This window comes from Leucopleurus acutus (assembly GCF_964270905.1).
Source record: "Leucopleurus acutus genome assembly, chromosome: 21".
NCBI classification, from domain to species: Eukaryota; Metazoa; Chordata; class Mammalia; order Artiodactyla; family Delphinidae; genus Leucopleurus; species Leucopleurus acutus.
In genome coordinates, this window is record NC_139163.1 from 30,538,493 (window position 1) to 30,564,223 (window position 25,731).

General features: G+C 36.7%; 1 protein-coding gene across 1 annotated transcript in view; it reads left to right on the plus strand.

Annotated features, from left to right (window-relative positions):
* LOC309977715 (disintegrin and metalloproteinase domain-containing protein 5-like) overlaps nt 1–25,731 on the plus strand; it is a 130,139-nt gene that overhangs the window by 24,391 nt on the left and 80,017 nt on the right. The window contains exons 8-10 of the mRNA XM_082864005.1: nt 2,102–2,173; nt 2,400–2,563; nt 2,966–3,047. Of these exons, the coding sequence (XP_082720131.1) occupies nt 2,102–2,173; nt 2,400–2,563; nt 2,966–3,047 (318 nt within the window). The remainder of the gene's footprint in view (nt 1–2,101; nt 2,174–2,399; nt 2,564–2,965; nt 3,048–25,731) is intronic.

Consider the following 25,731-nt stretch of genomic DNA (forward strand, 5'->3'; position numbering starts at 1 on the left):
AAAACATTTTGCCAGAGCTTTATCACAGTATATTAAAAAAAAGAATAAAAAGAGATAAGGCAAAAATAATAAAATTAAAAAATTAAATACAATTATGAGTAATTTTTCAAGGCAGAAAAGGAAAACTATAGTCTTTAGCTATTTAGAAATTAATGAATTGTATATAGTGTTTTAAAAATTAGGTGGATATGTATTAATCAGAAGAGGCTAGGTTATGCTCTCATAAGAAACACTCCCCAAATCTTAGTGGCTAAACACAGTTTAAGTTTCATTGATTCAATCAATGCCAACCATGCTCCTGGCTGACTCTCCAGGGCAGCAGTCTTCCATGTGTTGGCTCAGCATTAGAGAATGCTTAGATTTTTTGGCACTTCTAGATTGATAGTTTCTTTTCCAATTGCCAAACCGATAGAAGTGCAGACCAGAGAGACGTGAGCTACAATAAGGAAATACTTCTCAGGAATGGCATGCATCACTTTTGCCCTCATTGCATTGGCCAAAGTGAATCACCTGCCCATGCCTACCTTTAAAAGAAGGGTTCCTGAGTTAGAAGAGAACTGAATATTGGTAAATACAGATAATACCTGTTGCAGAGGATAGTATAAAAACTAAGCAGAGAGGAAATTCATATTCTTCAAATAAGTTGATATTAGAAAAATAAGGAAAAATACTTGATATTTGTTAAGTTGATGATAAACGGAAACATTAAAATGGATAAGTAAATTCACAAACTGTTGAAAAGGCAAATAAGTAGGTAGAAAGTGTAATTAAGCAAAAAGGAAGAAAACAAGTTATGGTGTGAAAAGGGTTAAGATGGTGTAACTGTGTCCTTGGGGGAGATTAAAACAAACAAACAAATGCAAATTTCATGATTTCTCCATTGGAGATAAGAATTTAAATGAAATCATCTCATTGTACACTTTAAAGTTAACGCAATCTTATATGTCAATTATATTTCAAAAAACTGGAAATAAAAAGAATTTGAATGGGTCAGTTGTCAGTGTTAAGTATAGATAGTTTTAAAGGAGAGTTTTAAAAAATGTTTCAGGAAGATATAATTCATAAGCTAATACAATTCTAGGATGTAGAAAAAACAAACAACTTAATTTTAGGTAGTGCTTTAATATTTAGTAAGCAACACTCATTTGCTCAGTTATGACAAAGGATGCATGCATGCACATATGACCAACAGGCCCATCGTTCTGAAATCTACAAACTTCTAAACAAAATATTATATTAATTTTGATAGTATATTAATAGAATGTAATGTTTTGATCAAACAGTATAATGATGGTTTAATATTAAGTAAAGTATTAATGAAATGTATTCCATCAGTAGGTCAAAAGACAGAAGTCATTATCATTTTGGGTATGCTTCAAAAAGGCTTTGGATAAAAATTCAACTTCATTTTTAACAAAAGTTTTATAAGTAGGAAGATTTATAAGTAGGTGTTTCTCAACATGATCTAGAATACTCATCTTAAACTGAACACCACTTAATGGTGAAATGTTTGAGATTTTCCAGTGAAAACTCAGGAGCAAAGCTCACATTCCTGATATCACCATTGTTTTTTAATATTGTCCTGGCATTTTTAAGCAGTTAGAAATAGAAAGAGCTTATTGGAATTAAGAAGCATGAGTAACATGAGTTAACGTGGTGATATCTTAGGATGTAACCTAACACAGTATCCATGATCACTTCAACAGTGAACCTTTTATTAAAGATTTTTCCCTCTTTATGCATATATTTTTTGGTTTGTGATTATATGTATTATTTTAGAAATAAGTATATTTTGAAATAACATTTAAAAAATTTATGATTCAATTTTTATAAATAATGCTACAAGTGCATTAAACATTTAAATATTTTAAATGTTATCAAATATTTTTATTTATCTCATATAAAGTTATACATTTAATTAATTTATTTAAATAAATTATTATTTATACATTTACACATACAAATGTAAATATGCATTTCCTGGATTTCAGTTGGAATGTAGCCCTCTGGCTAGTTTAGTATATAGCATATTATAGATATAAAGGCTGTGTGGTATATTAATGGTATCCACTATTTTTTAATAATAATTTATCTTTTTCAGTTTGATTACATGGGCTCTGATGTAAAAATTGTAACACAGAAGGTTATTCAGATCATTGGCTTTGTTAACACTGTAAGTATTTTAAAACTACTTTTTAAATATATTCTGTAAGAGTATAGGTAATATGTATTGATATATATAGTATTTTGCTGTGCTGTTGAAGAGTTTCCACATTCAAAATATTGAATTAAAAAAAATTTTTTTAAATATTGAATTAAATGTCTTAAATATACCTTTACAAAAATTTAATATAATGTTCAAATTTATTTTAAAAATTTTATTTATTTTCTCCATTTAGATGCTTACCCAGTTAAAACTGACTGTTAGAATATCTTCCATAGAGATTTGGTCAAATAAAAACAAAATTTCTACTACAAGACATCCTAATTATATATTATATAAATTTTTAGAATGGAAAACCGAATTTCTCTCCCAACCTCATCATACTGCATACTTATTTGCGTGAGTATAGTATTTCATATTTGTATAAAGAAATAACCCAAAATGATTTTATATGTTAATTATGAAAAACAAGCATTTACTTAATGTATACTGAGTTCTGTAAATTTGGTAGACACCATGGGATGGGAAGAAAATGTAGGTTAACCTCTTTGTCCTCAAGTAGCTAATGTGAGGTAAGACTTAAAATCTTTTATCAAATGACATAAAATTACCTGAAAGAAGTAAAATTACATAAAAGTTTTGAAATAACTAAAGGAGGTTAATTATGAGTGATACAATTTTTTGATGTCTCTTGGCTAGTAAACTTTTACTACCTATTATCTCTACATTCTTGTGTCTGATCTGATTATCATTAATAATACCACTGAAATGTAATTATGAGGAAAATTGTTATTTTTTTAGCTTCCAGAAAAGTCCTACTTTTATAGGAGCCACACATCCTGCAAAAATATGTGATAAGAATTTTGCTGGAGGAGTTGCTTTGGTATGTAATTACTATCAAATTTGCTCTCATTATTTTCATGTTTCAAAATTTCCTAAATATTTTAAAGCAAGAATATATATATATTACTTAGTTTATTCTTCCTTTAATAGTATTTTTATTACTAATTAAGAGTATAAAAATTAAACTGTATATATTTGCTTTAAAAATCAGAATATTTTTAAAGTCAACTGATCATAATTTCATATTGTTTTAAAAAACATTTGGCCTTTGTAAGTCTGTTTAATTGTTTTGAGCAGTGGTATGCTTGCATCAGTAGTTATTATATAATCAGTGTGATTTTAATTATTAAACATTTTCCTCAAAATAAATAAAAATAAACAATAAAAATAAATATCAAAATATTAAATAAATATCAAATAAAAAATAAATATTAAAAAAATAAAATCAGTATTTTCCTCAAAATTAATAATTGGTATACATTCATGTACTTTTTGTTAAGTGACGTTCATTGTATTATTGTTTCAAGGTAACTTTTATTATTGCATTCAATTCTTTATTATGTTTGTGAGGAGCAGACTGTTGTAGGAAGGAACAGCCATCAAATATTCATAATCTACTGTTTTCTGGAAAGTGGGAATGACCTTTTTCTACAGTTATGTTCTTTTTACAACAAGCTATATAAAATGTAGCAAGGGGAGCGAACTTGACAGTGTTTCAGAAAAATAAGGCTACACTATGATTTTTATACTGACCCATTTGTATATTTAGTTGACTTTTAGTAGCATGTACAGTGATTCAAATTGTCATTGATAGATTAGACAGAATTAAAATCTGTACTGGTGTGTACTTGCTACCATTAGTATAAAAGACATATTGATTGATTAGATAAATCTAAAACCATTTCTAGGGGTTATTTGTCACCATGGCTAAAGAAGAATCAGATATTCCCTAGGAATTTGTTTTATTCTCAGTCCTTGCTGTTGGTCCTCTTTCAGCCAAAGCCTCAGGAAAGACTGTCAGCAATTGTCCAGGTCTTTGTCACTATTGTGAATCCTCCTGAAAACAATGTTTCTTTGCTGAGAACTAATGTTTAGATCATGTGTGTGTGAAGAAAATAAAGCAGATGATAGGAATTATTGAATATAAGTGGTTAGTATGTGTTTTCCTGGTGCCATTCTTCAGACTTTAAGTTTGATTGGAATTTTTGTAATAAAAATTTGTAAAGGAAAAATATATAAAAAGCCAGTATAAAATTAAAATACAACTATCAATATAAAAATACATTTTTTGTTTATTCCAACAACAAAGAGTATGAAGATTAAATTTTAAAATGATAGACACCAATCATAATATTGTAAAATTTTCTTTTTAGGTTAAGAATCAATTCCTTGAATATGGTAGCTTTGTTAAATATTTTGAAATCAGGTAGTTAAAGCTATCCAACTTTGTGCTTTGTCAATACTATGTATGTCTATATATAACTTTGCATTTTCTTATAGATTTTAGAGTCAGGTTGTCTAGTTCTACACATACACAAAAGCTTACTTAGGTTTTGATTGGGATGGTGTGTAATTTATGAATCAATTAGGGGAGAATTGATATCTTAATAATGTTGGATCTTCCAGTCCACCAACATGATTTATCTCTCCGTTAATTCAGGTCTTTTAAAAATTCTCTGTGGAGGTTTAATACATATACTGCTAAAATTATTCTTAGGTATTTTATATGCTCTGATGCTATTGCAACTGGTCTTGATCATTTAAGTTCATCTTCCAGTTTCTCACTGCTAGTGTATATCAATATATGGCCAGTTTTTATATATTTTTGTAAATATCCAGTAACCTTGCTGAACTTACATTATGAGATTGTTGATCTAAAACAAATAGACTGCCAGATTTCTCCAGAAATGATGGGTTTACTCAGAATCAGCAGAGAATTATGATTTGGGGTCTGCAACCATGTTTAGCCAGGTGCAGATCCTCTCATGGCAAGGGAAACAACACTTTTATAAAGGGGAAAAAGAAAGTTGAAGGGAGCTATAGTAAACAAAGTGTCCATGGCTTTTTATTGGCTGAGTCCTTGCCAGGAAAGGAGAAGAGAAGTCTTTCTTTTTCCTGTTGGGTTCTGCTATCCTCCAGGCTGTGAGAGTTCCCCTTCTGGTAGCCCGACTCTAATTGAGGTTTCTGTTTATTATTTTTTACAAGACCCACTCTTTTTTCCAGTTTTACTGAGATACAACTGATATATAACATTGTGTAAGTTTAAGGTGTACAGTGTAATGATTTGATATATGTATATATTGCAGAATGATTGCCACAATAAGGTTATATATATATGTATATATTTGATAATCCGTCATCTCACATGGTTACCATTTGTGTGTGTGTTGAGAAACTTTAAGACCTACTCTTTTAGCAGCTTTCAAATATTCAATACAGTATTGTTAACTATAGTTACATTGTATCCCCAGGCTAGAAATTTGTACCATTTGACCACTTTCACTCATTCCACCCCCAACTCTCGCCCTGGCAACCACCAATCTGTTCTCTGTTTCTATGAGTTCAGTTGTTTTAGATTCCACCTACTGAGATCATGTAGTATTTGTCTTTCTCTGTCTGACTTATTTCACTTAGAGTAATGCCCTCTGACTTCATCCATGTTGTGTCAAATGACAGGATTTCCTTCTTTTTTTTATGACTGAATAATATTCATATATACATGATTATTAAACACACACATCTCACAATTTATCTGCTCATTAGTCAGTGGACACTTAGGTTGTTTCCATATCTTGGCTGTTGTGAATAATCTGCAGTGAACATGGGGTGCAAAGACCTATTTGAGACAGTGATTTCATTTCCTCAGATATATACTTAGAAGTGGAATTGCTGATTCATATGATAGTTCTATATTTAATTTTTTTCAGGAAACTCCACACTGTTTTCTATAGTGGTTGTACTGATTTACATTCCCACCAACAGTGCACATGGGTTCCAGTCTCTCCACATCCTTGCCAGCATTTGTTATCTCTTATCTTTTTGATGATAGCCATTCTAACAGGTGTGAGGTGATCTCACTTGTGGTTTTGATTTGCATTTCTCTGATGATTAGTGATGTTGAGCATCTTTTCATGTACCTGTTGGCCACTTGAATATCCTCTTTGGAGAAATAGGTCCTCTGACCATTTCTTAATAAGATAATTTAGTTCTTGCTAGTGAGTTATATGACTTCTTAATATACTTTGGATATTAACCTCTTATCATATATATAGTTTGTAAATATTTTCTCCCATTCTGTAGTTGCCTTTTCATTTTGATCAGTTCTTTTGCTGTGCAGAACCCTTATATTGCTGTAGTCCCACTTGTTTATTTTTGCCTTTGTTTGTGGTTTTGTTGTCATAGTTATAAAATCATTGCCAAGACCAATGTCAAGAAGATTTTTCACTGTTTTCTTCCAAGAATTTTATGATTTCACTTCTTACCTATAGGTGTTTAGTCCATGTTGAGTTAATTTTTGTGAATAGTGTAATACAAGGGTCCAGTTCATTATTTACGTGTGAATATCCAGTTTTCCCGACACTTGCTTTTATGCCAGGACCATACTTCTTGATTACTATAGCCTTTTAATATAGGTTGAAAACAGGAACTGCGATGCTTCCAGCTTTGTTTTTCTTTCTCAGGATTGCTTTGGCCACTTGGAGTCTTTTGTGGTTTCATACAAATTTTAAGATTGTTTTCTGTATTTTTATGAAAAAATGTCATTAGAATTTTGAGAGGGATTGCATTGAATCTATAGATGGCTTTGGGTAATATGCATATTTTAACAATATTAATTTTTCCAGTCCGTGGGATATCTTTCCATTTATTTGTGTCCTTTTCCCTTCCTTCCTTCCTTCCTTCCTTCCTTCCTTCCTTCCTTCCTTCCTTCCTTCTTTCCTTTCTTTCTTTTCTTTCTTTTCTTTCTTTCTCCTTTCCTTCCTTCCTTATTTTCTTTCTTTCTTTCTTTCCCTCATGGCTCATGGGATCTTAGTTTCCTGACCAGGGATCGAACCCAGGCCCCCTGTAGTGGAAGCACAGAGTCCTAACCACTGGACCACCGGATAATTCCCTCTTTTTCACTTTCTTTCATCACAGTCTTATAGTTTTCTTTGTGCAAATCATTTTGTTGTTTTATTGCTGTTGTAAATGGGATTGATTAATTTAGTTATATTCTGTTAATTCATTGTTAATATATCAAAACACAATATATCAGTTTGTACGTTGGTATTGTATTGTGAAACTTTATTGAATTTGTTTATTCTAATAGTTTTTTTGTGAAGTCTTTAGGATTTTCTCCATAAAAGATTATGTCATCAGCAAACAGAAATAATTTTACTTCTTCCTTTCTGATTTGGTTGCCTTTTATACCCTTTTCTTTCCTGGTTGCTCTGGCTAACTATGTTGAATAAGAATGGTGAGAGTGGGCACCCTTGTCTTGATCTTTATCTTAGAGGAAAAGATTTACCTTTCACCTTTGAGTATGATGTTAGCCATAGGTTTGTTGTATATGATCTTTATTATGTTGAGGTACATTCCTTCTATTCCCAATGTTTATCATGAAGGAATGTTGAAATTTGTCAGATGCTTTTTTGGCATCTGTTGAGATGATCATATGATTCTCTTCTTTCATTCTATTCATGTGGTGCCTCATATTCATTTATTTTTATATGTTGAACCATTTTTGCATTGCTGGGATGCATCCCACTTGACCTTGGTATATGATCCTTTTAACATGCTTGAATTTGGTTTGCTAGTAGTTTGTTGATAATTTTTGCATTTGTATTCATTAAGGATATTGGCCTATAGTTTTCTTTCCTTGTAGTGTCCTTATCTGGCTCTGGTATTAGGGTAGTAATAGACTCTTAAAATGAGTTTGGGGGTGTTATGTCATCTTCAATTTTTTGGAAGATTTTGAGAAGGATTAGCATTAATTATTCATTAAATGTTTGGTAGAATTAACCAGTGAAACAGTCTGGTCCTGGGCTTTTCTTTTTTTGGGGGGCGTTTGCTTACTGATTCAACTCATTAGTGGTCTGTTCAGATTTTCGAGTTATACAGGATTCAGTATTGGTAGATTGTATGTTTCTAAGAAGTTACCTATTTCTTCTGGGTTATCCAGTTTGTTGGTGTTTGATCATAGTAGTTTCTTATGATTACTTGTAATATTGTATTATAAGCTGTAATTCTCCTCTTGCATTTATAATTTTATTTACTTGAGTTCTCTTTAGCTAAAGTTTTGTCAATTTTGTTTATCTTTTCAAAGAAAAAATTGTTAATTTAAAATTTTTAAAATTGATTTCCTATTCTCTATCTCAGTTATTTCTGTGCTAATCTTTACTATGGTTTTGCTTTTGCTAATTCTGGGCTTGATTTGTTCTTTCTTCTACTTCCTTGAACAGTAGAATTAGGTTATTCAAGATCTTTCTCTTTTTTTAAAAATTAATTTTTATAGGAGTATAGTTGATTTACACTCTTGTGTTTCTGCTGTACAGCAATGTGAATCAGCTACACGTATACATATATCCACTTTTTTTTAGATTCTATTCCCATATAGGTCATTACAGAGTACTGAGTAGAGTTCCCTGTGTTATACAGTAGGTTCTTATTAGTTATATATTCTATATATAGTAGTGTGTATATGCCAAGCACATATTCCCAGTTTGTCACACCCCCGTTTCCTGCTTGGTAACCATAAGTTTCTTTTCTACATCTGTGACTCTCTTTCTGTTTTATAAACAAGTTAATTTTTACCATTTTTTTAGATTCCACATATAAGCGATATCATATGATATTTGTCTTTCTCTGTCTGACTTACTTCACTTAGTATGACAATCTCTAGGTCCATCCATGTCACTACAAATGGCATTATTTCATCCTTTTTATGGCTGAGTAGTATTTCGTTGTATATACGTACCAAATGTTCTTTATCCATTCCTCTGTCGGTGGACATTTAGGTTGTTTCCATGTCCTGGCTATTGTAAATAGTGTTGCAATGAACATCAGAGTGCATGTATCTTTTCGAATTATGGTTTTCTCTGGATAGATACCTAGGATTGGGATTGCTGGGTAGCTCTCTCTCTCTCTTTTTTTTTAAGGAACTTCCATACTCTTCTCCTTAGTGGTTTTACCAATTTGTATTCCCGCCAACAATGTAGGAGGGTTCCCTTTTCTCCAAACCCTCTCCTGCATTTACTGTTTGTAGACTTTTTAATGATGGCCATTCTGACTGGTGTGAAGTGATACCTCTTTGCAGTTTTGATTTGCATTTCTCTAATAATTTGCAACGTTGAGCGTCTCCCCATGTGCCTGTTGTGCCTGTATATCTTCTTTGGAGAACTGTCTACTTAGATCTTCTGCCAATTTTTTGATTGTGTTGTTTGTTTTTTTGATATTGAGCTGCCTGAGCTGTTTGTATATTTTGGAGATTAATCCCTTCTCAGTTGCTTCATTTGCAAATATTTTCTCTCATTCTGTGCATTGTCATTTAGTTTTGTATATGGTTTCCTTTGCTGTTTAAAAGCTTTTACGTTTAATTAGGGTCCCATATGTGTACTTTTGTTTTTATTTTCATTACGCCAGGAAGTGGATCAAAAAAGATCTTGCTGCGATTTGTGTCAGAGTGTGTTCTGCTTATGATTTCCTCCAAGAGTTTTATAGTATTTGTCCTTACATTTAGGTCTTTAACCCATTTTATTTTTGTGTATGATGTTAGGGAGTGTTCTAATTTCATTCTTTTACATGTAGCTGTCCAGTTTTCCCAGCACCACTTATTGAAGAGACTGTCTTTTCTCCATTGTATATTTTTGCCTCCTTTGTCATAGGTTAGGTGACCATAGGTGCATGGGTTTATCTGTGGACTTTCTATCCAGTTCCATTGATCTATATTTCTGTTTTTGTAGCAGTATCATTACTGTAGCTTTTTTTGTATAGTCTGAAATCAGGGAGGCTGATTCCTCCAGCTCCATTTTTCTTTGTCAAGATTGCTTTGGCTATTCAGGGTCTTTTGTGTTTCCATATAAATTGTAAAATTTCTTGTTCTAGTTCTGTGAAAAATGCCACTGGTAATTTGTCTAAGTTTCTCTGTGGTCTCCTTTCCACAGGCTGCAGGACCCTAGTTTCTGTTGCTTCTGGTGTCTGCACCCTGTTGGGTGAGATTGGTCCAGGGGCTTTTGCAGGCTTCCTGGTGGGAGGGACTGTTGCCTGCCCTCTGGTGGGTGGAGCTGGGTCTTGTTTCTCTGACGGGCAGGGCCATGTTAAGGGGTGTGTTTTGAGGTGGCTGTGAGCTCAGTACAACTTTGGGCAGACTGTCTTCTGATGGGTGGAGCTGTGTTCCTATCTTGATAGTTGTTTGGCCTGAGGCTTTCCAGCACTGGAGCCTGCAATTTGTTGGATGGGGCCGGGTCTTGTTGCTGAAATGTGGACTTCCTAGAGAGCTCACTCCAGTCAGTATTCCCTGGGGCTTCCACTACCTGTGTCCTTGCCCTCACAGTGAACTATAGTCGACCTTGCCTCCCTAGGAGACCCTCCAAGACCCCTAGGTAGATGTAGCCCAGATTCCTGTGGAGGTACTGCTTTGTGCTGGGTCCCAGTGCACTTGAGACCTTGTGTGCCCCCTCCAAGAGTGGAGTCTCTCTTTCCCCCAGCCCTGTGGGGCTCCTGCACTCAAGCCCTGCTGGCCTTCAAGGCTAGAAGCTCTGGTGGTTCTTCCACCCGATGCCAGACCCTCAGACTGTGTTGGAGGGCTATTTTACATGGGAACGTCCCTGTGTAGCCTGTGTGGATTTAATATTTTTTGGTGCGAGGGTTGTTTTTCATATAGATGTCTTCCATCTCTTTCCTCAGTGTATGCTGGCCATGTTCCCCTTTACAGGAGGTGTGACTGGTGTTGTGGTGACCAGAGCCTGCACTGGATATTGTGCAGGGTCTCCCCTTTGCTCTGTGGTTGCCACTGCCCTGGTAGGGCAGGGTCTGCTCCCTAGTTGTTGGAGTAGAGCCCCCAGATCTGCTTCTTAGCTGTGTTTCTGATCCATGATGTGAGGTAGGCAGGTTTGGAGCACTCCTGCTGGGAGGGAAGCCACTGAGTATTCCTCCTCTGTAGCTGTTCACCTGCGGGTGTGATCTGTTGTGTCACCTTTCACCCGTTGTGCGAGCTCACGAGTTACACTGTTGTTGGCACTGCTCTCGGCCCCACCTTAACTGTGGGTGTGCCGGCAGTTGGCCCTGGTGTCTCTCGGACGTTGTTTTCACCAGGCCACCCGAGTAGATCCACTGAAGTCAGGCCCCAGGACTGCAGTAATCATGGATCTGGACCAGCTGTGGGTGCTACGGGGACAGGTCAGATTCTGGCCTGCCCCAGCCCCCCACGTGTACGTGCCCACAAAGCCTACAGCTGCTAAAGCTGGACCCGTCTTGGCTGCAGGAGCGCTCGTCCATTCAGATGTTCTGTAGGTACTGAGTTTGCAAAGCTGGTCACAGGAGAGTCAATTTGCAGTTTGCTCAGCTGCAAGGAGAGATTTCAGCTTTTCTTCCTTAGTTGCACAACCCCTGGGGTACAGCTGTGGTTTCAGCCCACCTCTATGTGTGGGCCACCCACAGGGGTCTGCTCCTGAGACTGCCCTGGAGCACACGAGTTCACCCCAGTGAGAAGGGGGCATGGAGGTGGCAGCAGCTGGGGTCGCAGGAGCCCTTGTGGGGTCCCTGCAGGGACGGGGCCAGCAGCGATGGGATGTGCGGGGGAGCCAGCGGCCGCAGGTGTGAGAGAGCTGGCCCTGGCAGGGGCCCTTCCTAGTGCCTGGGGAGTCAGGGCCAGCACGTGGGTAGTGAGGCTGCAATGGCGGCCCTGCCCCTTGTGAGTCACTCAACAATGGCGCTTCGCTTCCACGGCCGTTGGTGTTTTCTCCACAAGAATTACTGGTTGCAGACTTCCTCATTCCCACCGCTCAGGCTATTTACTCACAGCCGGAGCAGTGCCCTCCCCCGGTCTGCTCTCCAAACCCTGTGTTCCAGCACCTATCCCCCATCTGCACCAGCGGACACATGTCTCAGGCTGGCATGCGCAGGGCTGTGGCATGGACCATCTGTGTAGGTCTCACTCTGTCCTGCCTGCCACAGACTGGTTGCTGCACTCTCCTCCAGTAGCCCCCGAAGCTCCCCTTCTGTCCCAATGATGTCCCTGCTGAGGGGCTTCCCTTGGATGTGAGAACCTCTCCTCTCCTTCAGCTCCCCTCACAGGGGTTCAGGTCCCATCCTGCTTCCTCTCCTCTTCCTTTTCCCTTCTTTCTTTTGTCCTACCCGGTTACACGGGGATCTTTCTTGTTTTTTTAGGTGTCCGAGGTCCTCTGCTAGTGTGCAGCCAGTGCTCTGTGAGAATTGTTCCATTGGTAGATGTATTCTTGATGCATTTGCAGGGAGAGACGAATCCCACGTCCTGCTGCTCCTCTACCATCTTGACTCTCTAGAGATCTTTATTTTTTCTTGATGTATGCATTTATTGCTATTAACATCCCTCCTATAATTGCTTTTGCTGCATCCCTTAAGTGTTGATATATTGTCTTTCCATTTGCATTTGTCTCAAGATTTAAAAAAAAATTCTCCTTTCCTCTTTTTTTTTTTTATCAATTTGTTATTTGGAGTGTGTTGCTCAGTTTCCATGTATTTGTAAGTTTTCAAGCTTTCTTCCTGCTATTAATTTCTAGTTCATTTCCATTGTGTTCATAAAAGATACTTGATATAATTTTGATACTCTTGTTTTGTGGCCTAACATGTGATCTAATCTAGAAAATATTCTCTGTGCAATTGAGAAGAATGTGCATTCTGCTGCCAGATTGAATGTTCCATATATATGTCTCTTAGGTCGATGTGGTGTATAGTGTTGTTCCAGCCCACTGTTTCCTTCATGATTTTCTGTCTGGATGATCTGTCTACCATAGAAAGTGAGGTATTAAAATCCCTGACAGTTATTGTATTACTGTTTGTTACCCCTTTTAGTTTTTTGTATTTGCTTAATATATTTAGGTGCTATGATATTGGGTGCATAAATAATTACAATTTTAAAATCTCCTTGATGAATTGATACCTTTACCATTATATAATGACCTTCTTTGTCTATTTTGGCCATATTTAGCTTAAAGTCTATTTTGTGTATTATAAGTATAGCTCTCCCTCCATTCTTCTGCTTACCATTTCCTTGAATATTTTTTCCATCTCTTCACTTTATGTATATATTCTTAAAGCTAAGTGAGTTTCTTGTGGGCAGCATATCATTGGATTTTCAAAAATCCATTTAGCCATTACGTGTCTTTTGATTGGAGAATTTAATCCATTTATGCTTAAAGTAATTATTGATTGGTAAGAGCTTACTATTGCCATTTTGTTAATTGTTTTCTGACGGTTTTGCTTATTTCTTGTTTCTGCTCTTGCTGTCTTCCTTTGTGACTTGATGAGTTTTTGTAGTGGTATGGCTTGACCTCTTTTTCATAATATTTTGTGTACCCACTACAGATTTTCCCTTTTTGGTTACCATGAGGCTTACATAAAATACATTGATAGCATCTTATATTCAGCTGATAACAACTTAACTTTAATAGCAAGCAGAAACTTTATTCTTTTACTTTCCCGCAATCGCATTTTAAGTTTATTGGTGTTAAAATTTACATCTTTTTTATATTGTGTATACAATAATAAATTGTTTTAGTTATGGTTATTTTTAACATGTTTGTAAACTTTTAAATGAGAGTTGTTAGTGAATTATGTATTTCCATTACCATATTAGAGAATACTTTGACTCTATATTTACCATTACCACTGAGTTTTATACATTTGTATGTTTTTATGATGTTACTTAGCATCCTTTTATTTCTGCTTGAAGAATTCCTCTTTGCGTTTCTTGTGAGACAGGTCTAGTGGTGATGAAATCCCTCAGCTTTGGTTTTTGAGAAAATCTTAAATTTCTTAAGGACAGCTTTGGCTGGTGTAGTATCTTGGTTAACAGTCATCTTTTCTTTCAGTGTTTTGAATATATCAGCCCACTCTCTGTGGACTTACGAAGTTTTTGCTGAGAAATCCAGTTATGGAGATTCCCTTTTCATGTGACAAGTTGCTTTTTGTTTGCTGCTTTCTTTTGACAATTTTATCATGATGTGCCTTGGTGTAACCCTTTTTGGATTCAACATATTTGGTCCTTTTGGGCCTCGTGAATCTAGATGTCTGTTTCTTTCCCAATGTTTGGGGAGTTTTTAGCCATTATTGCTTTAAATAGACTTCTATCCCTGGATTCCCGTAATACATATATTATTTATTTTGATCATGTCCCATAAAACCTGTAGGGTTTCTTCATCCTTTTTCATTCTTTTCTCCTTTTGCTCCTCTGACCAGATAATTTCAGATGACCTATCCTCCAGTTCTTTGATTCTTTTCTCTGCTTAGTTTAGTCTGATGTTGAAGCTCTTTGTTGAATTCTTCATTTCTGTCATCATATACTTCAGCTCTAGGATTTCTCTTTGATTATTTTTGGATGGATTTATGTCTTTGTTGAACTGCTCATGTTGTTCGTGCATTGTTTTCCTAATTTTGTGTAGTTGTCCGTTCTTGTAGTTCACTGAAATTCTTTGAGGATTATTCTAAATTCTTTCAGACATTTTATCCATCTCCTTTCCACTAGGTTCAATTATTGGAGCTTTATTAGTTTCCTTTGTGGTATCATGTTTTCCTGATTCTTCATGATCCTTGATTCCTTGCGTTGGTATCTGTGCACTTTAGCAAGCACTCTCCTCTTCCACACTTTACAGATACACTTCAGCAGGCATAGACCTTCACCACATGGGTTATCGTATGGGTCAGCTGGTAGTGTCATGGATATGCGGGGCTTGCTACTATGCGGGGGTCTCTATTTGGGTGAGGGCACTACTTGTGCTCTGTGGTCAGCAGACTTGTCACTGGCTAGACACTGTGGCTGAGTGAGCCTGCTGGCTGGGCTCTGCATTCAAGCAGGTCTACTGGATGTGCTCTCTGATTAGGTTGGGCTGCTGGCTCTGCTGCATGGTCAGGTGGGCCTTCACTAACTGTGCTCTGCAATCACATCTCGTCAGACGAGGTCATAGGCTGTGTTTCCTTTTAAGGTGGTGCCACTGTTTGGACTCTGCCATTGGATAAGGGCCATGGCTGGGCTCCACAATCATTCCTGGTCTGATGAGTTGTAAGTGTCTGCTCAGTGATTGGATCGTGCCACTGGCAGTACTTTGTAGAGCTCTAGGCAGGGCTTTGTGGTTGACAAGGCCTTAGGCTGTGCTCTGAAATTAGGTGAGGCCCAAGCTATACCCCTAAGTTTGCAGGGCCCCAGGTTAGACCTCATGATCAGGTAGGTCTCTGGCTGTGCTGTGCTGTTGGACAAGGTCCCTGGGCAGGCACTCTTGTCAGGAGGGGCTTCCAGAGTGCAGCCTCTAGAGACTGCACTGCGCATCAGAGCAGGGTCATTGTCTAGGCTTCTGCATTGGGTGGGCCTGTAGGCTATGTTCCACAATTGGGCAGAGTCACTAGCTAGGCTCCCTGCCTGGTTGAATCTGCAGGCTTTGTTCAGCAGTCAGGCAAGACGATAGGCTGGAGCTGGCCATTAGGCTCTGCTTTGCTGCTAGCTGATACCATGGGCTGGGCTTCAAGGATATCTTTGGTCATTGTTCAGGCTCTCTTATTATACAGGGCCATAGGCTATACTTAACTGTTGGCAGGACGGCTGACTTGGCTCTCTGCTCAAGCATGGCTATAGGATGGGGTCCAGGGCTGGTATGGTTTGGCTTATTGCCTGGGCACTCAAATTAGGCAGAACTGCCAGCCAAGCTCCCTGGCTAGACAGGGCCACTGGCTCAGCTCTAAAGATGGGCAGAGCCACTGGCTGGGATCTCTGCTCAGGCACTGCTGCAAGCAGAACTGTGATCTGCCAAGATCTGTGCACTGGTTGCTATACACCTGTCCCCCCTCTTCTCCCATCTCTAGCTAATTACCAGTGGTCAAGCCCCACAGATTCCCCCAGTGATCCTGTGAGGTTCGACCTCATTGAATCTCCTAGGAAGTGTTCCACAATGCTGTGGGAGCTGGATTTCCAGCTTGGGCTCTTGTTTCCTCATTGGAGGATTTGTAGGTCTGGGGGGCCCTCTTGGTGCAGTGCCTGGGGAAGGCAATGTAGTCAGAGTGGAGCCATTCCTCTTTTCTTTCTCATGCTCCTCTTACCCTTCTAATGTGGTCTTTCTTAGTCTGTGCTCCAGGGACATGCTTCAGCCTCACCCCCAGGTTCTGGGATTTTCACAGTGGTGTCTTATTTAAGGATAGTTGTTAGTTGGTCTTCTTGTGAGGGGGACTGAAGTCAGGGATGTCTCCATTTTGATGACATCACTATCTTTCTGGGGGGCATATTCCTTTAGGTTTTCATTAAACGCCCTCATGTCTGTGAACAGTTTTACTGCTTCTTTCTCATTCTTTATTTACCTTGCTTGGACTTCCAGGGCAGTGTTTAATAGAAATGATGAGAAAGGACATCCTTGTGTTGCTCCTGAACTCACCAGTGAAACAGTGTAGGAAAGGAGCTTTCTTTGTGGGAAATTTTTAAATTTAGAAATCAATTTATTGCACGGTTATGGGTATATTCAATTTGTTTATATATTCCTGTGTAAGTGCTCGTGAGTTATGTTTTTCAAGGGATGTGTGTATTTCATCTGTGTAATCAACTTGATCGGTATACATTGCTCATAGTATTCTCTTATTCTGTGGTTGGATCTATAGTGATATTTCTCCTCTTCCTCATCCTACTTTTAGATTGGTTTCCTGGAGGTTTATCAACTCTTTAATTTTTTCAAAGGACCAAATTATGACTTTGTTGATTCTTTCTGATGTTTGTTTTCTACTTAATTGACTCTTTCTCTTTATTAATTTCTTTCTTCTAATTTGTTTGGATTTATAATGTTTTTTTTCCTGGCTTTTAAAAACAGAAATTTAGATTATAGATTTATTTTAAATCTTTAGAAACTATAGAGATTTAAAGCTATGAATTCTTTTTTGTGTAAAATTAGCTGTATTCTGGATCTTTTGATGCTTTCTAATTGTTCAAAGTACTTTCTTATTTCCCTTTCATTTCTCATTTGGCTTATGAGATTTACATGTGTGTTGCTAAATTTCTAAATATTTGTGCATTATCTTTTTGCTGACTTTTCATACTTTAATTCACTTGTCAGAGAATATACTTTGTACTACTTTAATCCTTTTTCATTTATTCAGACTTGCTTTATGCCCTAGCATATAGTGTATGTTGGCCTATTTTTTCAACTGTGCTTGAGAAAAATGTGTATTCATCCTGCAGTTGTTAGGTATAGTATTCTAGAAATATTTACTATGTCTAGTTGGTTGACAGTGTTTCTGACTTTTGTCAACTTGTTCTCTCAACTAGTGAGATATTAGTGTTAAAGGCTCTAATTAATGTGGATTTACCTGTTTTTCCAATTAGTTCTATCAATTTCTGATTCATACTTGGAAGCTTTAATTTTAAGTGTATAAATATTTAGGATGGCTACATATTCTTGATACATTGACTCTTTTTTTTCATTGTGAAATGTAACATCAGTACAACATCATCAACTTTATGATGCTTGCATGGTATATAAATATTTTCCACCTTTTTACTTCTAACTACCACTACCATTTACCACTTTATACTTAGAGTGCCTCTTCTATAATCAGTGCATCTGTTTTTATTGTTACATTTGTTTTGTCAAATCCATCCTGACAACCTTTGCTTTCAATTGGAATATTTAGCCCATTCACATTTAATATAATTATTAAGTTTGGGTATAGGGCTACCATCTTGTTATTTGTGTCCCATTTGTTGCTTCTGTTTTTCTCCTTTGATCTTCCTTTCCTACCTTCTCCCTTTTAGTCCTAGTAAAATAGATGTCTTTACCATATGACTGTCTATTGGATGTGCTCTTATATCACTAAATGTAAGGGTTCTACAGTACTATAATTCCATTTTACACCTTTCCTTTTTTTGTTGAATTTCCATATATTTACTACTACATATACATAATCCCTGTAATACAATTATGATTTTTCCCCCTTTATATTGTCAAATGCTTTTTGAAGGAATTAGGGAAAGAAATAATAGTATTGTATATTTCTTTTACTCATTTGCCATTTGTAGCATTTTGCAATCTTTGTGCAGATCCAGATTTCCATCTGGAATCATGTCCCTTCATTCTGAGGAATTTACTTAATGATTTTTTTTGTAGTATTAGATCTACAGACATTGAATTCTCTTAGCTTTCATTTATTTGACAATGTCTTTATTTTACTTTATTTTTCAGATTATTTTCACTGGACTATAGAACCCTAGACTACCAAAATTTTTCTTTTAGTACAAATGCCACTTTACTGTCTTCTGGTTTGCAGTATAATCTGAAAAGTTTTATTCTCTCATATAATCATCCATCATCCCATTTCATCAGATTCTTAAGAAATTTCTCCAATGTTTCTTATGGAAATATAGGCATATACTTATGTTTTACTTTTACAACAGACCATGGCATAGGCTATACTGTATTTTGCCTTTTTATACTGCATAGTTAAATTAAATAATGTATCTGATAGTTTAAATACGTGGAGCCCCTTTTGGTTTTCTGCTGTCTGGCACTCCTGTTAATTCTCATTCATGCTGTATTTTTTTTCTTTTTGGATATGGTTATTTGTAATTGCATTTTGGCCATTTAAAAATTATTCATGTAAATAATTTAGAGTCTAGTTGCTCTTACCTTCCATCAGGGAATTTTTGTTTGTTTCAACCAGATGATTGAGGGCGCTAAACCAAGGTTATTTTTGACAGACTCAAGGTCGAGAGGAGCAAAAAGTGGGAGATCAAGGCCAGTCAATGTTAAGCATCATTGTGACACTTTTCACTGAGAATTAGAAGAACTACATCCTAGAACAAGGATGAGCTGGGAATAAGACAGTTCTTGCAGAGACATCATGGACCTAGACTCATTTTTCTTTGTATTTCTCCTTTAGTGTTAGTAGGGTTTCTTGAAAATATTGCCTGATGTCTTTTATTAGTGTTGGAAAATTCTCAACCATTATAATTGTACTTCAGATATTATTTTTGTCCCATTATCTTACCTTTTCTTGTTAGGCTCTAATTAACATACATTAGTCCTTTAAAAGATGTACCATATGTCACTGTTGTTCTTTTTTTTTTTAATTCTTTTTTTGTTCAGTTTGTTTTGTTCTTCAGTTTGAGTATTTTCTATGATCTTTAATTCTGTTCAGTAATACTCTATTCTGCTATTTCAGATATTCCTTTTATTCCAGTTCTACAGTTTTTAATTTATTTTGTTTATAAATTCCAATGCTTTTGTGAAATTTTTCATTTTTAATCTACTTTGTCTTCCATTTATTTTATGTATATCTTATTTTCAAGCTTTACTGAAAAATAAAAAGTATATACATTTAGGTTGTATGACATGATTTTTATCAAGATGTAAAATGTGAAGATTTAATCTTTGTATACGTTTTGAAATGATTACCACAATCAAGTTAACACACACATCAACTCACATAGATACCATTTTTTCGTTTGTTTTTTGGTGAGAAACTTAAGATTTACTCACCAGATTTCAAGTATACAATAAGTATTATTAATTATAAGCACATTGCTGTATATTATATCCCCAAACTTATTCATCTTATAAAGATGAAAGTTTATACCCTTTGACCCATCCTCTGGTCACTGCCAATGACCACTCTAACTCTCTGGTTCTATGAATTTGCCTTTTTTAGTTTCAACATGTAAGTGAGATCATACATATTTATCTTTCTGTATCTGGCTTATTTCACTAAGAATGATGATGTCTTCCAGGTTCATCCATGCCGTCTCAAAGGACAGGATTTCCTTCTTTTTTTTCTTTTTTTTTTTGTCTTTTTTCTCTTTATGCATGATTGAACATTTAGGTTGTTTCCATATATTGGCTGTTTTGAATAATGCTACAGTGAACATGGGAGTGCAGATATCTTTTCAAGATATTGATTTCATTTCCTTTGGGAATATACCCAGATGTTGAGCATCTTTCCATGTAGCTGTTGGCCATCTATATGTTTGCTTTGGAAAAATGTTTATTCAGATAATCTGCCCATTTTTTAATCTGATTTTTTCTTTTTGCTATTGAGTTGTATCAGTATTGTATTTTGCATATTAACCCCTTTTCAGAGATATGATTTGTAAATATCTTCTCCCACTTAGTAGCCTGCCTTTTCATTTTGTTGATGGTTTCCTTTGCTGTGCAGAAGAATTTTAGTGTGCTGTAGTCCCACTTGTTTATTTTTGCTTCTGTTGACTTTGCTTTGGAGTCAGATCTAAAAATTCATCACCAAAATTAATATCAAGGGGCTTATTGCCTGTGTTTTCTTCTAGGAGTTTTATGGTTTCAGGTCTTGCATTCAAGTCTCTAATACATTTTGAGTTAATTATTGTGTATGGTGTGAGATAGTGGTCCAGTTTCATTCTTTTGCATGTGGCTGTCCAGTTTTTCCCACCACCATTTATTGAAGAGACTGTCTTTTTCCCATTTTATATTACTGCCTCCTTTGGCATGGATCAGTTGACCGTGTAAGTGTGGGTTTATTTCTGGGTTCTATATTTTGTTCCATTGATCTATGTGTCTGCCTTTGTGCCAGTACCATATTGTTTAAAAAAATTTTTTTAATTCAGGTATAATTGACATACATTATATTAGTTTCAGGTGTAAAACAGAGTGATTTGGTATTTGTATATATTGCAAAATGATCACCACAAAAATTCTAGTTAACGTCTATCACCATAAATATAGAATTTAATACTGTTTTGATTACTACAGCTTTGTAGTATAATTTGAAATCAAGGAGCATGATACCTCCAGCTTTACTCTTATTTCTCAAGATTGCTTCAGCTATTTGGGGTCCTTTGTGCTTCCATTCAAATTTTAGGATGTTTGTATTATTTTTGTGAAAATTGCCATTGGAATTTTGAAAGGGAGTGCACTGAATCTGTAGATGGCTATGGGTAAAATGGACATTTTAACAGTATTAATTCTTCCAGTCCATGAGTGTGGAATATCTTTCCATTTATTTGTGTCTTCCGCAATTTCTTTCATCACCATCTTCTAGTTTTCAGTGTACAATTTTTTCATATCCTTGGTTAAATTTATTCCTCGGTATTTTGTTCTTTTTAATACAATTGTACATGGGAATGCTTCCTTAATTTCTCTTACTGATAGTGCATTATTAATGTACAGAAACACAACAGACTTCTTTGTATTGATTGTGGGTCTAGAAACTCTACTGAATTCATATATTAGTTATAACAGGTTTTTGTGTGTGTGTGTAGTTTTAGGATTTTTCTCTGTATAATATCGTTATCTGCCAATGGTGACAGTTTTCTTCCTTTTTCCTAGTTTGGATCTCTTTTATTTATTTTTTCTTGCCTAATTGCTCTGGCTAGGAGTTGTATAAAAGTGGTGATAGCTCAGATTCTTGTCTTATTCCTGACCTTGGAGGAATAGCTTTTCTGCTTTTTACCATTGAATGTGATGTTAGCTGTGGGCTTGTCGTATATGGCCTTTATTATGTTGATGTATGTTTCCTCCACACCTGAGAGTTTTTAAAAATCATAAATGGATGTTGAATTTTGTCTGTTTTCTATTCATTATCCTTGTTTCTTGTTTCTTCTTGAAATCTTCCACACTCCTTTTTGTTTTTTCTGCCTTCTGTGGTTTTAATTGCCTTCTGTGGTTTTATATTATTCCATTTTCTCTCCTTTCTAGAACATCAATTACATTAAAAATCTTTAAGCAGTTACCCTAGAGTTTACAGTATACATTTACAACTAATTTTGTTGTAATCTAGTTTGAATTGACTAGAGTAAACTAACTTAACTAAAGTAGGAGAAACTAATCTAGATTGAAAGATTTTTTTAAGGTTACCTGGGATATGTTTTCATCAGGTATGGAAATACATGCAGACATGAAAATGACTGTCATTCAGGAAGAAATTTATCATACAGTTCCCTAGAAATAAGAAATATGCCATGCCATGCGGAGGCCACATAAGGAAGCACCAGGTTTGGTCAGGAAGCATAGGAGATAGGGGGCAAATGTGGGCAAGAGCCTCTATTGTGGTTTTTTTGGGAAGAAACAGGAGAGACAGGGTAAGCAGGTCTAGGGTTGGCTAGTTTCAGCAGTCCATGATGCATAGAGGCTGTCCTTAGTTGTCTGGTACCTAGCCTTGGTGTGATTTTGGCAGGTGGATAGTGGCCTGGTGTATGTGAGTCTGATAAAGCAGACTTTATCAGACTGTCAGGTGGTAGGGTATATGGGCTCTGGATTGATTGGTTTGCATATGAAAGGTGAGTTGTCTACTATCTGAAGTAATTGGATAACCCTAAGAAGGGCAGTCCTCTAGGTTGGTAAGGCCCTAGATATGAAAGCTTCGGAATACAGAAAATGGTGATGTTAATAAAGTTAGTCTTGTTGTGGTTTGAAATATGATCAAACCTTTGGCATAATAAGACACTTTTAGAGAGTAGAGCATAAGTTTAGCTAAACAGCATAGAGAACATTTTATTATGAGAGTAAAAAGGAGAAACAGAAGTAGATGTATAAGGAATTCTTGTAGACCAGCTCATAACTAAATTTCCCATTTGTATAACATTAGCCTAGGAAATAGATCTGAAATTTCTGGAGTCTCTAAGAGCATCTTTGTGCAGTTGTAAATTGTGTTAAAAATTCTATATGTGTGTTTCTTGACAATAATATCCTGGTGTATTTTGGGGTGAAAGTGGCAAGTCAGGCAGTTTATGTTGTTGGAGAGTATCAGCTGATTAGTTTGATAAAGTATATATAAAGATTGATGGTATTTGTATGTACCCAAAGGGAAGAGGTGGTTGTAGTCATGGTCAGAGATGCAGGGTGGGAGTAGTAGGAGAAGGGACTGGGGAGTGAGTGCTCCTCTCCCTAGGGTCCAGGGGTTCATGATACAAGGCAGGTGACTCCTAGGGAAAGCAATAATCTCCACCAGTGTTTAGAATGGCACAGAGAGACATGGAGTGTAGGGATATATGGTTTGATAGAGGACAAAAAAGTATACCCTTGTCATGGGCTACACAGACAGCTGCTCAGGAAACACAATAGAGTCCCTAATATCGAAGTAAGAAAACCAGTACATTTCTTGTGTGCAATTTGTGCCTTGGGAGAGGCAGTCCATGAGCCTGCCTGGGGTGGAAGTTTTAGTGTCTGAGGGGAAGTTGTCTCCGTGCAGGATGCAGAGTCATCTCCAACAGGCAGGTCTTAAGCTGGAGTGATGTCATCTGAGGTAATAACATCTCTAGCAGCGAGTTCCTGGGCCAGGGCAATGTTGTTTGGGGTGTGGTGCTAGGATATCCTTTTTAAGCTGATCCCCACTTAAATGAACGCAGGTTTTATTTTTGTGGCTCTGTGGTATTAAAATGGTGCTGAAGTACTTGTGTAATTTGAAGGCAATGTTGGGCCTGTGACTTCAATTTATAAATATCTGTTAACTCGAGGGGCTTGTGGGTGCACAGCGAGCAGAAGTGATATTGACATCTGTGCAGAGCCTGACTGGCACAGCCCAAGTTAGCTGTGGCTGGATCTAAAAGTGTCCAACAGTCTAGGGTTTTGCCTTATTAGGTGATGAGAAGAGTTCTGTTATAAATAGGTTTTAGATTTTATGACCTGATTTTGGTGTATGTGGTTAATAGGAGGTCAGGTTGTTTGCCATTTAAAATATTTATACCCGTGTTTAGGGCTCCATAATTATGCTGGAGGCAGGCACCCTAATTTGGCCAGCCAGTATGGGCCTTTTGCCTCAGTTGTTGGTTTGGTTGTTGACAGGCAAGCTGGTGAAGTCTTCTGGTTGTAAGGTTTGTATTATCCAAACTCAGTGGCATGTGGGCCTCAGCATTTGCCACGTCTGGCTGAAATAATGGCTTACTTGGAGGATTTGGGCCTCCAGATTGCAAACCAATAAAAACACTCAGATCAATGGTAATGAGATGAACAGTCAACAGAATGTTGTACAGCTGCACTTGAGAGGTTTTGTTTTTGTTTTTCGTTTGTTTTTGTGGTGGTGGAAGTTTAGGCTCAAATGGGTCTCATGTCAAATTAGCAGCTGCCTGGACCAGGAGGAAATCTATGGTTAATAGACCTCAGGATGGTATGTACCTGGATCTGGTCTCCAACCCTTATGGGGTGGGGCAAGATAAAATATTTACAGCAGTAGGGGAGACATAGTTAAAGGGGCTCCTGTACAGTGAGTCTTCATATACATGGAGGCCAGACATAAGCCCCTTTAAATATAGGGAAGGAAAAGGGAAAAATGTGTTAAAGTTTGTGTGAAGTGTGTGTCAGACAAGGGTCCTTGAATTAAGAGACATTAATAGCTTGGCCAATATAGACACCCATTTAAGGGTCCATTTGTTGGATTTGAAAAGGAATTATTTAAGGAAACCGTTATGTCTCTCAATTGAACCAGCTATCTGAGACCTGTTGGGGACAATGAAAGTTATATTGAATGCCTTTTCCAATAGAGTGGCATTGTGTCTTCTGAGAAACGAAATGTGTTCCTTGGTTACTATTAATATTGTCTGTAACTATGAAGGGAATAAAGTGTGTCCTGGCAAGGGCTTCTGTTTGGTCCTAAGAACTGCTTTTGATCAAAAGCTGGGGTGCAGGAAGGAGGGATTGCTTGAGTTCAAGCAGTCTTCCAGTAAACAAAATTGCTCTCTATGCTCTGAAGGTGGACTGAAGTGTCTGATGCGTCAGCTGATTGTTGTTTTCTACCTCTCAGTGGCTGTGGTTGAACAACAAGCAACCCAGGGCAATATGCGGAATGGAAACTTAGAAACATCTTCATGGGTCAGTTAATCTTCTCCCCTGAACTATGCTTTACTTGCCACTCCCTCACAATGCCATCTTGCTCTTGGTCCATCAAGTACCAACAACTTTTTAAAAACTACTATTTTTAGAGCAGTTTTAGGTTCACAGCACCATTGAGAAGAAGGTGCATAGATTATCAATGTATCCCTTGCGCCTACACTTGCATAACCTTCTTCGTTATCACCATCACTCACCAGAGGGTTATACTTATTGCAATTGATAAACGTACATTGACCCATTAAAAATCACCCAAAGTTCATAATTTGCCTTAGGGTTCAATGTTGGTGTTGTACTTTCTACGGATTTGGTCAAATAATGATATGTGCCCATCATTATGGTATCATACACAGTATTTTCACTGCCTTAAAAATCCTCTGTGCTCTCTGCCAATTAATTTCTCCCCTCCCCACCTGCAGCCGTGGATCTTTTGTCTCCATAACTTTTTTTCCAGGATGTCATATAGTTGGAGTCATATAGTATATAGTCTCTGCAGGTTGGCTTCTCTCGCTTAGTAACATGCATTTAAATTTCCTCGGTGTCTTTTCATGACCTTGTAGCTCATTTCTTTTTAGTGCTGAATAATATTCTATTGTCTGAAACATGCCACAGTTTATCTGTTCACCTGCTGAAGGACATCATGGATGCTTGCAAGTTGTGGCAGTTATGAATAAAACTGCTATAAACTTCTGTGCAGATAATAGAAATGTTTCAGAGGAAAACAGCAATACC